Genomic DNA, 13,491 nt, shown 5'->3' with positions numbered 1-13,491 from the left:
CCTGAGGTGGTCCTTGGTGAAAAAAGTGAGAGAACCACTGTTCGAAGCTACAGTATGTTGGATCTTGCTGGGCCGTGATGAATATCCTCCATATTTGCAGCAACATCACATGTATCTGCTTGTTATAGGTTGTTGTGAGGCAGGTGACGTCGGACCTGGAAGTGGATCATTAGCACTGACGCTGTCGTCATGGGGCTATTATTTCTGTTGTTGTTGAGCCAATTGTTCGCTCGGCCCTCTACTCCCTCTCTCTCTCTCTCTCTCTCTCTCTATCATCCTTCCGTCCCTCTACTGGCTATCCAAACCCAGCCCGTCTAGACAGACGGCAGCCCCACAGAGCCTGGGTTCTGTTTGAGGTGCCTTCCCTCGCCCGCTTTGCCAAGTGTTTGCTCTTGTATCTATATATGAGAAGCGTGATCCAGAAGGGCTCCATGTGGAAAATACCTGGAGATGACGTCTGTAAATTGGCAATTTATAAATGAAGCAGTCTCTATTTGACGTTTTCTTACTGCCCCCGATATTCTTTTGGATAAAATGGTTAGGATCCTTTCTGTTGAAGGATCTCATATATCACTCTTTATTCATTGTTTTTTATTTGTATTTTTATTCTTTGTCGCGTCTATGGGATCATGTTTTGTTTTGGTCATGTTCGGTTTTGTTTTTGGGACAATCAGTTCCTGTTTTTTTCACTTCCTGGTTTGTTTTGTTACCATAGCAACTCATTAGTTTTCACCTTGTCCTCGTGTCTCACACCTGTTTGCACTAATCATGTCCATTATTTAAACCTGTAAACCTGCGACTTTATCTCTACTCCCTTCATGCCATGCCATGCCGGTTAACCACACTGTCCAAAGTTTCCCTCCTGCCCATGCCACGTAAGTTTTTTTTTTTAAATGTCACAGTTATTGAGTTTTGTTTTTTGTCACAGTCATGCCTTTGTGCTAGTTTTTTGTTTTCATTGGTCAAGTTTGTTCTCCGCCATTGTGTGCGCCTTTTGTTTGCCTTTTTTTTTTTAGTTATAGTGTTAAAAATAAAGGATGGACTTACATTCACTTCTTGCTCTTGCCAACTTTCCTTTGCATTCCGGAAAAAAACCCGGCAAAGTCCACGTTTTGACATTCTTCCTTGGACCCCCAGTTGTCCCCCTTTTCTGGTGTTTATTCATGACACTTTCTCGGCTAAGTTGTCCGCCCACTGCACAAAACACTCGGCATCGTTTCATTGACATGACAACAACTGTGGAAATAACTAATCAGTTATATTTTATATAAGTGATTATTTATATTTATATATATGTGTATATATATATATATATATATATATATATATATATATATATATATATATATATATATATATATATATATATATATATATATATACATATATATATATATATATATACATATATATATATATATATATGTATATATATATAAATAAATAAATAAATTGGTTGTACTTGTATAGCGCTTTTCTACCTTCAAGGTACTCAAAGCGCTTTGACACTACTTCCACATTTACCCATTCACACACACATTCACACTCTGATGGAGGGAGCTGCCATGCAATGCGCCAACCAGCACCCATCAGGAGCAAGGGTGAACTGTCTTGCGCAGGACACAACGGACGTGACGAGGTTGGTTCTAGGTAGGATTTGAACCAGTGACCCTCGGGTTGCGCACGGCCACTCTCCCACTGCGCCACGCCGCCCCTTAATATATGTATATATATTTATATATATATTCATGTATATATATATTTTTTTATGTATCTATATATATATGTTTGTGTATTTATATATGTATATATTTATATATATATATAAATACACATACATATATACATATATATATATACATTAAAAAAATCTATACATATATACATATATATATATATATATATATATATACATATATATATATATATATATATATATACACATATATATATATATATATATGTATATATATATAAAAAAAAAAATATATATATATATATATATATACATATATATATAAATATATAATTGTACTGTAACAGTATATATATTATAGTTAAAGTCCCAATGATTGTCACACACACACTAGGTGTGGTGAAACGTGGCTTCCCTCGGAGACACTGGCGGTCACCACACCCGTGGCCACACCCCTCCGGCTTTTTTTTACCCTTGCTGTGCCAAATTCCGTTGACAAAAGTGCCAGATTTACGCCACTTTCTTGCCGCACACTGTTGCTATTGGATTGGACCACACACACAAAGTACAGTGTATTATGCAGCGATCATTTCGAAAGATCGTGTTTCGAAGAGGGTCCCTTGCGAAGGCCAGAGATGGGCATGACCACCACCCGTTGAATGGTGCTTGTCACACCTATGGATCATGTTTTGTTTTGTCATGTTATGTTTTAGATTTTGGACATTCAGTCACGTTTTGCACTTCCTGGTTTTGTTTGTTTCCATGCCAACGTATTAGTTCCCACCTTGTCACGCCCCTGCCCTCAGTCCTGCACCTGTTCCTGATTATCACAGCCAGTATTTAAGTGATTTTCTTTGTGTTCATCATTCTGGGATCTTCTCACATGCGCACGCACCCTACCCAGTGACAATGAGAAAACCTTGGAGAGGACCTCAAATGTAGGCAACCCCCCCCTCCCTCTAGGGGACCGAAAGCAATGGATGTCGAGCGGGTCTAACATGATACTGGGAAAGTTCAATCCATAGTGGCTCCAAAACAGCCGCGAGAGTTCAGTTCAAAGCGGATCCAAGACAGCAGCGAGAGTCCCGTCCACAGGAAACCATCCCAAGCGGAGTTGGATCAGCAGCGTAGAGATGTCCCCAACCGATACACAGGCGAGCGGTCCATCCTGGGTCTCGACACTGGACAGCCAGTACTTCATCCATGGTCATAGGACCGGACCCCCTCCAGAAGGGAGGGTGGGACATAGGAGAAAAAGAAAAGAAGCGGCAGATCAACTGGTCTAAAAAGGAGGTCTATTTAAAGGCTAGAGTATACAAATGAGTTTTAAGGTGAGACTTAAATGCTTCTACTGAGGTAGCATGTCGAACTGTTACCGGGAGGGCATTCCAGAGTACTGGAGCCCGAAGGGAAAACGCTCTATAGCCCGCAGACTTTTTTTGGGCTTTAGGAATCACTAATAAGCCGGAGTCTTTTGAACACAGATTTCTTGCCGGGACGTATGGTACAATACAATCGGCAAGATAGGATGGAGCTAGACCGTGTAGTATTTTATACGTAAGTAGTAAAACCTTAAAGTCACATCTTGTTACTTAGAATATGTTCCCCTAGTGTCCAAAAACCTCTAAATTAAGTCGTTGTTGAATAGAAAATGTTCACCATACTAAAGTGTTACCAAAAACACATAACTTTGTCTTGAATTAAAACATGTTTTTTGGGGGTTTTTTTTCACTAAGAAGGGTTCGGTGAATGCGCATATGAAACTAATGGGGTTCGGTACCTCCAACAAGGTTAAGAACCACTGCCTTAAAACAAGTAAAAGACTCTAACATAAAATCTGCTTCGTGAGAAGAATTATCTTATCAGATAGAGAATTAGCACCCTTATATGAGATTTTTAATCTTACGTAGATTTCAGTTTTTGCAGTGTATGCCTCGAGCAGCCTTGCTTTCAGATAAGTCATGGTGAACAACAGTGTGTCTTCTCTTTGTTGAGATTTTATTATTTTATTTATTTTTTAATATTGGCCTGATAATGTTTCTGCACAGTCCTATTTTTGTTACGGTGATCAAGCACAAATCCAAAGCCCGGCTAGTTAATGAACCGAGGGTCCACACTCTCCATTGATCCAGCATTCTGACAGGGGGAGCCAGAGGGCTTGCACACTCGCCTTGAACTCACTCCCCTACTTTCCTTATCGCGCCTGTGGCTTTAAGGGAAGCCCTGACATCTTTTACTGCTTCCACGCTCCTATTGACATTTCGCTGCCTTTTAGAGAATGACTGAGCCTTTGATTTTCCTTTCAGCCGTTAATGAGGCAGCACAAGGCGACGCGAGGAGATGATGTCATCTCCTTAAATCCCACCACTCCCTACCCTTTCCCTCCCCCGCCCGCCGTAGACAGTCGATGGCACAAACATAGAACGGGAGGGCGTGCTTTCACGACTCCATCATGAAAGTCACAGTGTAGCTCAGAGGTTCTTAACCTGGGTTCGATCGAACCCTAGGGGTTCGGTGAGTCGGCCTCAGGGGTTCGGCGGAGGTCAAAACGCACCCGACTCATCGTGTAAATACACACTTCTCCCTATCGGCGTATTACGGATACGGCAACAGATGGCTGATTTGCAGGTGTGTAATTTGTTGTGAGTTTATGCACTGTGTTGCTTTTGTTGTTTGAAGAAGGTGATGTTCATGCACGGTTCAATTTGTGCACCAGTAAAAAAAAACAAGGTAACACTTTAGTATGGGGAGCATATTCACCATTAATTAGTTCCTTATTAACATGCAAATTAGTAACATATTGGCTCTTGACTAGTCATGAAGTACTTATTAATGCCTATTCGGCATGGCCTTATTATAACCCTAACCCTTTAACCCTGACACTAACCCTAACCAAATAACTCTAAATTAAGTCTTTATTACTTAACATATGTTCCCCTAGTGTCCAAATAACTCTAAATTGGTCATGATCTGTGGTCTGGATTATGTTTTTGTTATTTTTTTGACTCTTTTAGTTCCTGTTTGAGCTCCCTTGTTTTGTTTGGTTACCATGTCGACTTATGATCATTCTGTCATGACTGGGAGGTCGCAGCATACTGCGAAATTTGTTCACCCGGGATACAAACGGACTAGGCTTGCATGTAGGAACATATTTATTAACTCAAGAAATCTTGGCAGGGCATGAAGTAAACAAAAACATAAACTATGGCAGGGAACAAACACAAAACTGTGGCATGAAACAAACAAACGTAAACTATGGCTACGAACAAACACGAAACTGTGGCAAGAAATAAACAAGAATTACGTGGACACGGCATGAATCGAGCAACATGAACTGTGGTATCGCATGAAAACGAGCAATGACGCCAGGCCGACTGACTGGCAAAGACAGGCTTAAATAAGGGTCATGATTAGAAACGGTGTGCGCGGTCTAAACACCAGAGGCAGGTGAAAATCATAAGTCAGCATGGTAACCAAACAAAACAAGGTAGGTGTGGTGTTCTTGGGATGCAACTCAGTATTCTTCTTCCTCCAAACACGACGAGTTCAGTTTATACCAAAAAGTTCTATTTTGGTTTCATCTGACCACATGACATTCTCCCAATCCTCTGCTGTATCATCAATGTATCCATTTTGGAATAAACTCAACTCGTCGTGTTTGGAGGAAGAAGAATACTGAGTTGCATCCCAAGAACACCATACCTACTGTGAAGCATTGGGGTGGAAACATCATGCTTTGGGGCTGTTTTTCTGCTAAGGGGACAGGACGATTGATCCGTGTTAAGGAAATAATGACTGTATCGTGAGATTTTGAGCCAAAACCTCCTTCCATCAGTGAGAGCTTTGAATGGTTGACCAAATACTTATTTTCCACCGTAATTTACAAATAAATTCTTTAAAATTCTTACAATGTGAATTCCTGGATTTTTTTTGCACATTCTGTCTCTCACAGTTAAAGTGTACCTATGATGAACATTACAGACCTCTGTCATCATTTTAAGTGGGAGAACTTGCACAATCGGTGGCTGACTAAATACTTTTTTTGCCCCACTGTATAACTTTGTCTTGAATTTGAAAAAAACACATTTTATTTTTAACTAATGAAGGGTTCGGTGAATGCGCATATGAGACTGGTGGGGTTCGGTACCTCCAACAAGGATAAGAACCACTGGTGTAGCTATATGATATCGCAAGAGTAAGGCTTCCGGTAATTGGGAGCCGCGGAATTAAAAAGGTCCTTCTGTCTGCGTGCGCTGAAGGACATTTCAGCCGGTGAATAATTTCAGCCAACATGCAAAGGAGAGTCATCCTATGGAAAATGTGTGTGCGCTCAGATGGGGGAAGATGGCAAGGCGGGGCGGAGTCCGCCCAGATAGACAGGGAGTGCATGTTCCGAGAGATAATTGCATTTCTCTCACCTGTTACCCTTTTGCAGGCCTTCAAGAGCGCGGCGATGAGCTCATACTGGTGTGGCGGAAAGGGCGACGTCGTTGATAACTGGTGTCGCTGTGACCTGAGTGCCTTCAGCAGAGACGGCCTGCCCAACTGCAGTCCCCTCAGGCAGCCGGTGTAAGTGTGAGGTGACGCCTGCGGCACCTCGGCATTCATGTGCATTAAAAAAAAAACCAGAGCTTCATTGATGCATGCACACACTTAGGTCTGGAACGACCCCTGGGGTGCTGGAGGGGAACCGTTGAGGACGTGAACTCTGTTCCCAATGTGCTAATAGCTGTCAGTCAAGCCATATTCCTCCGAAAGGAACATGATCTCATTCAAGGTGTCCTAATGATACACTTTCGATCTTGTGAATCAGTGACTCCATCAAAGGGACGAGAACATGAAGTCTCCTCCGAGCACTACGGTTTGGTTCATGACGTGAACGTGAACTGAAATCCGAGGTATATTACAGGTTTTTTTTCCATTTGCTTACACACAATTTTACTAACTGTGTGTCTTTTTTGAAGAGATATACACACTTTCCCAAACACCACGTTCAATTTTCTTCATTCCTAGATTATTTTGCAAAAGGACAAACATATGCCTGTCATGTTTTGTGGTCACATTTTCACACTTTACACACACACTAGGATTGTAATACACACTTCTTTACACCTTACACAAAGATAAGGATTGTGAAAGTTGCTTTCTGATCAATCCAAAGGGCTGGCTTGCCAACGACCACACAATTCAATCAATCAATCAATCAATTTTTACTTATATAGCCCTAAATCACTAGTGTCTCAAAGGGCTGCACAAACCACTACGACATCCTCGGTAGGCCCACATAAGGGGAAGGAAAACTCACACCCAGTGGGACATCGGTGACAATAATGACCCAGTGGGACGTCGGTGACAATGATGACTATGAGAACCTTGGAGAGGAGGAAAGCAATGGATGTCGAGAGGGTCTAACATGATACTGTGAAAGTTCAATCTATAATGGATCCAACACAGTCGCGAGAGTCCAGTCCAAAGCGGATCTAACACAGCAGCGAGAGACCCATTCACAGCGGAGCCAGCAGGAAACCATCCCAAGCGGAGGCGGATCAGCAGCGCAGAGATGTCCCCAGCCGATACACAGGCAAGCAGTACATGGCCACCGGATCGGACCGGACCCCTTCCACAAGGGAGAGTGGGACATAGAAGAAAAAGAAAAGAAACGGCAGATCAACTGGTCTAAAAAGGGAGTCTACTTAAAGGCTAGAGTATACAAATGAGTTTTAAGGTGAGACTTAAATGCTTCTACTGAGGTGGCATCTCGAACTGTTACCGGGAGGGCATTCCAGAGTACTGGAGCCCGAAATGAAAAAGCTCTATAGCCCGCAGGCTTTTTTTGGGCTTTGGGAATCACTAATAAGCCGGAGTCCTTTGAACGTAGATTTCTTGCCGGGACATATGGTACAATTAAACACATTAGATATTCACATCCATCAATAATAATGTTTTACTTGAATGCACGTAATTGTATTTATTTTTTTGCTCAAAACTTGCCAACAGTTTTATATACCGTATTTTCCGAACTTTAAGGCGCAATTATTTATTATTTATCTTTCTCAAAACATCACAGTGCGCCCTATAAGCTGGTGTGCCTAATGTACGGAATACTTCTGGATTTGCTTATCAACTTCGAAGCTATTTTATTTGGGACATGGTGAAACGATAAGTGTGACCAGCAGATGGCAGACAAACATAAGAGATATGTGTGGACTGCAATGTGATGGCAGTCACACACAAGGGATACATGTAGACTGCAATATGAGTCAAGTAAACAACAACGACATTGTATATGTTCCATTGAAAATGTAGAGAATTACATACGGCGCTCGAAAATCTATCAAAATGTTTTCATACTATTTTGGTATGAAGCCGCACTGCTTGATGGATTGTACTGTACATGTAAGACATAATATCTGGCCTCGCAATATTATGCAAAAGCAACTTTTATTACCTTCTGGTGCCTGCTGATCTGTATTTGGGATCTGCATTCGTCCTGATAAATTGCGCGCGTCCACCTTTGTAGTCTGTGGCGACTTCGTAGTCGATATTTTCTTCTTTTTGTCTATCTTCTTGTTATGTAAAGACACACAGGTGATGAATTGTGCTGCAGCTATACAGTTTTTTCTATGTGTATTTTTTATGTCCAGATGTTTTTTTAAACCTTTTTATTTGTCTCAGATTTTAATTTGTACTGCATGTCATTGTTGACTACTGTGATGTGTTACTTTAGAAATAAATATATTCAGTTTGCAGCATCATTTTGAGCAGTTTTTGAAAAGATCACAGGATATTCTAACTTTCGCTTTAGGTCCTTACGTATAGGCCCACTTCAAAGTAAACAATGACGATTGCTATGGATTTGCCAATATATTTTGTCACGTTACAGTAATCATTCATCACATATGCTGAAAATGTCAGGCAAAATGCCCCAAACATGTGATTTCATATGGTAAAATAGTTTTTTTTACAAATGTGTTTTGTGTTTATCACTTTTCTGGGTAACTCACTACAATTGTGTCTTATCAATTGAAGTCTTACAAATGTTTGCTTTATTTTGATGAATGAGCATATGTTTTGACCTAAGTGTGTCACTTTGCAAATAATCTACGAATTAAGAAAATTGAATGTTGTGTTTGGAAAAGTGTGTAAATCCTTTTAAAAAAAGACACACAGTTAGTAATATTGTGTGTAAGCAAATGAAAAAAAACTGTATTAGGCAAATATGCTTACTGTGTGTAGACTTTGTTAACTGTGTAAAAATGGAAAATTTAGTGTGTAAGCAATTCGAAAAAACTGTAAACCAATTTCCTAAGCTTTAACGCCGCATTGACCAAAAGGTTTGACGCTATATATTCCCTTAGAACAAAGTCTGGGGGGAAAAAAAAGGGTTTTCTTATATTTAAACAGATGTATACATGCAAACCAACAGGTGGCAGCAAGCACCTTCTCCCCAAGTCAGAGTATTTCTTCCTGTCACTCACATAAATTGAACGAGCATTTTTTTCAGTGATATTGAAAACTTTTGTCTAAAAAGGATTTTTGTTCTTAGGAGGACTTGTAAAGATATACAATATGGACTATATAGATGAAAACCGCCCCCCCCCCCTTTTTTTTAAATAATATAATTCATATTTTAGTGTGCTTTACTTAATATTGAAAATGTCTGCTTTATACTGTATCAGAAAAAAACATCTTGTCAGTCAACTTGTTGATCTATTATTTAAACTTCAATACGGGTATTGAAATAAGTTGCAGGTTTTTTTTTCATATAGGAGATATGTTAGTAAAGTATATTCTAAATAGAATAAATTAATGCCATTAAAAAAATCAACCCCTAACTTACCCAACATTCAGCTATAAAGTTATAAAAGGATGTTGCTGTACAGACGATATGTCTAATATCCAAAATAATATTAGATATTAAATATTAAAAAAAACTGTAAATGTGTTTATCAGTTTTCTGACACATAAGAGTGCAATATATGCATCTGTACTAGAGATGCGCAGATAGGCAATTATATCATCCGCAACTGCATCACCAAAGTCGTCATCCACCCACTGTACACCCGAACCAACATTTTATCAGAACCGCAACCGCCCGCGACCCGCCCGCTGAAATACATCAGAGGTCAGCCACCTTTACCACTCACATAGCTATTTAAACCCGTTTCACAGAGTAATGAAGACAATGGGAGCCGCTAACGTTCTCGTGAATATCCAATGGCGTTAATCCTGATGACAAGAATATGGGCGTGCTGTGAAGCCATTGCCTTTGACACCTTCAACATCATGTACAAACCGATTGTTAGTCTGGCAACATGTGGTGTGCAGCTTCCGCAATTACACGTACAATATTGAAAGGCATACTGGGTGATACAGAGTACACTGATTAATATGCGCCACGCTGTGAAGCCACACCAAAAAAGATTGACAAACACATTTCAGGAGAACATCCTCACAGTAACACAACATAAACGCAACACAACAAATACCCAGAATCCTTTGTATCCGTGATACATTAAATATATTTTACAACCCCGCCCACCTTACCGACGCACGGGGGGGGGGGGGGGGGGGGGGGGGGTTGGCGGGGTTTGCTGCTAGCGGGGTGTATAAAATAGTCAGGAAGTGGCATGGATATAAAGGATTCTGTGTATTTGTTGTGTTGCGTTTATGTTGTGTTACAGGGAGGATGTTCTCCCGAAATGTGTTTGTCAATCTTGTTTGGTGTGGTTTTACAGCGTGGCGCATATTAATAAGAGTGTTAAAATTGTTTTTTCATCACAACCATTAGTGTACTCTGTATCACCCAGTTTGCCTTGCAGTCGTGTGCGTGTTGGTACGGAAGCCGCACACATCATGATGCTGGACTGACAAGCAGTTCGTAAATGCTGTAGAAGGCGACAAAGCCAATGGCTTCATAGCACGCCCTAATACTTATTAACTGGGTGACTGCCGGCAGTCATTCTAGAGAATATTAGCGTCTCCTATTGTCTTCTTCGCTTTGTGACACAGGTCTTAAAAGGCTCTTTGAATGGTAAAGGATACCGATCCCAGAACCATGTATATCAAATATTTCCGGATGGTTCAACCGCCACCCGCCCGAATCTAATCAAAATCAATTTTTTCGTCATGTCACCCGCCCGACCCGCGGTTTATCCGCGGACTCCGCGGATGAGACCGCAAACCGCGCATCTCTAATCTGTACAGCAATCAATTTATATCTGCACCTTCTTTTGTAAATACAAACACTCTGCGCCTTATTGCCCTTTTATCCTGCACTAAAATGAGCTAATGCTATTAAATTGTGTACTTATCTGTACTGTAAAGTTCAAATTTAAATGGCAATAATGGAAGTCTAAGTCCCCAACAAGTAAAATAAAATAATGATAATAATAATAAATAAAAGAAAAATTCATCCACCCATCTATTTTCTGTCGCTTGTCCCTCTCAGGGTGGCGGGGCTGGCTGGAGCCTATCCCAACTGCATTCAGGCGAAAGGCGGGGTACACCCTCGGCAAGTTGCACCTCATTGCAGATAATAATGATAATAATAAATAAAGTAAGAAACCTCAGACAGAAGTCACCATAAAACCACAGACCGCTGCATTCCTGAAGGGCCTTAGAGAGATATAGCAACCCACAAGCACGCAAAAGGCTCATTAACCACCCACATTTCAATTGTGACTCAATCGGGGTTCATTTGGAGATACGTTTTTTCTACATATCTCAGAAAAGCACCCCGCAGTTCTTGAAATTTTGCGGAACAACCGTTTTGATTGACTGATGTTACGTACAATTGACCGCTAAATGGTAACACCCGAATACGTTTTTCAACTTGCAAATTGTTTAAGTCGGGGTCCAAATAAATCAAATCATTGGTAATTCAGTTTGAGAAAACACACAATGTCTTTAATCCAGCGAGGAGGCGCTGTTGCCTTCCAATTTAACACAAGTTTTTTTAGCCGATAAAGTAGTGAATGCTACTTTATTATTTTTGAGTTTGCAAAGGGGTGATGGCTGAGGTGCTACCCCAAAAAGTCAATATTTTTCAGGTCTGACGGACGAAGCAAATAGGTTGACAAACACACATACATACTGGTTATCATTTGGAATGGGGACCAAGTTTTTGATCATCACTTGTGGGGACCACCCTTTCTACAGGTTGTGGAGGCATAAATCAATCAATCAATCAATCAATGTTTACTTATATAGCCCTAAATCACTAGTGTCTCAAAGGGCTGCACAAACCACTACGACATCCTCGGTAGGCCCACATAAGGGCAAGGAAAACTCACACCCAGTGGGACATCGGTGACAATAATGACCCAGTGGGACGTCGGTGACAATGATGACTATGAGAACCTTGGAGAGGAGGAAAGCAATGGATGTCGAGCGGGTCTAACATGATACTGTAAAAGTTCAATCCATAATGGATCCAACACAGTCGCGAGAGTTCAGTCCAAAGCGGATCCAACACAGCAGCGAGAGTCCCGTTCACAGCGGAGCCAGCAGGAAACCATCCCAAGCGGAGGCGGATCAGCAGCGCAGAGATGTCCCCAGCCGATACACAGGCAAGCAGTACATGGCCACCGGATCGGACCGGACCCCCTCCACAAGGGAGAGTGGGACATAGAAGAAAAAGAAAAGAAACGGCAGATCAACTGGTCTAAAAAGGGAGTCTATTTAAAGGCTAGAGTATACAAATGATCCAAGATGGCCACTGCCCACTTAGCTCATACACGTCTTTAAATCTCTGGATTGATGAAGTAATGTGCTGATCATTCTTACTGGGGACCATGGGGAAAAAGAGATAATATGGGGGCGACTTGTCCAGGGTGTATCCCGCCTACACCCCGAATGCAGCTGAGATAGGCTCCCGCAACCCCAATAGGAACAAGCGGTAGAAAAAGGATGGATGGTTCATGGGGACCAAATTTAGATACATTGGCATTATTCACAAAAATTTGTATGTGACTACGGAGGACCATTTAAAGAAAACAAAAAAAAAAGTTCAAATTTACTTTTTAGTTAACATGTTTTATGGGCCAAAGCTTAAAAATCCCCTAGGCATCTTCATAATGGAGCTAACTATCATTTAAAATGGTTTCAATAATTTTTTATTGATTTTTATTTGTTTTTTTTTGTTTTTTCTTATTAAATCAACATAAAAAAACACAAGATACACTTACAAATAGTGCACCAACCACAAAAACCTCCCTTTTTCATAACAAAACCCCCTTTTTCATGACAAAGAAAAAAAAATAAAACAAATATCCCCCCCGCCGGGCCGCGGAACAAATTAACAAGCGTTGACCGGTCCGCAGCTGCAAAAAGGTTGGGGACCACTGCTTTAGGGGACCTGTTTTTTTTGTCCCCATACTGTCAGAGGTCCCCTCAAGGTGACTGTGTAAACCAGGGGTCGGGAACCTTTTTGGCTGAGAGAGCCAAAAAGCCAAATATTTTAAAATGTATTTCCATAAGAGCCATATAATATTTTTTTTAACACTAAACACAACTAAACGCGTGCATTTTTAAGTAAGATCAACATTTCTAGAGTATAATAGGTCTCTTATTTTTTGTAATAACATTGTAATAACATTGTTATTCTGAAGATAACTGTGGAGGGGGCGTGGTCCGTGGGCCTGCAGCAAACTGGGGTGTGCCGGGACCGGCCTCGAAATCAGCGACAGGTGCGTAGATGGCCCACCCGGGCCTTGTTATCTAATCACCTGTCGCTCTGTTATTAGCCGCAGCCAGGAGGAGAGACGGGGTTGGGGCTGGAGCCAGAGCGCGAG

The 13,491-nt window shown here is 41.1% G+C and overlaps 1 protein-coding gene across 2 annotated transcripts in view; it reads left to right on the top strand.

Moving 5' to 3' along the window:
- Window positions 1-13,491, top strand: part of LOC133536148 (astrotactin-2-like) — a 747,946-nt gene that overhangs the window by 565,341 nt on the left and 169,114 nt on the right. For both annotated transcript variants that reach the window (XM_061876407.1, XM_061876406.1), the window contains exon 18: window positions 6,132-6,265. In XM_061876407.1, coding sequence (XP_061732391.1) covers window positions 6,132-6,265 — 134 coding nt within the window. The remainder of the gene's footprint in view (window positions 1-6,131; window positions 6,266-13,491) is intronic.

Source organism: Nerophis ophidion, linkage group LG17 (genome assembly GCF_033978795.1).
Source record: "Nerophis ophidion isolate RoL-2023_Sa linkage group LG17, RoL_Noph_v1.0, whole genome shotgun sequence".
NCBI lineage: Eukaryota > Metazoa > Chordata > Actinopteri > Syngnathiformes > Syngnathidae > Nerophis > Nerophis ophidion.
The sequence above is the reverse complement of the archived record's forward strand: the minus strand, read 5'-3'. Positions and strand labels throughout refer to the sequence as shown.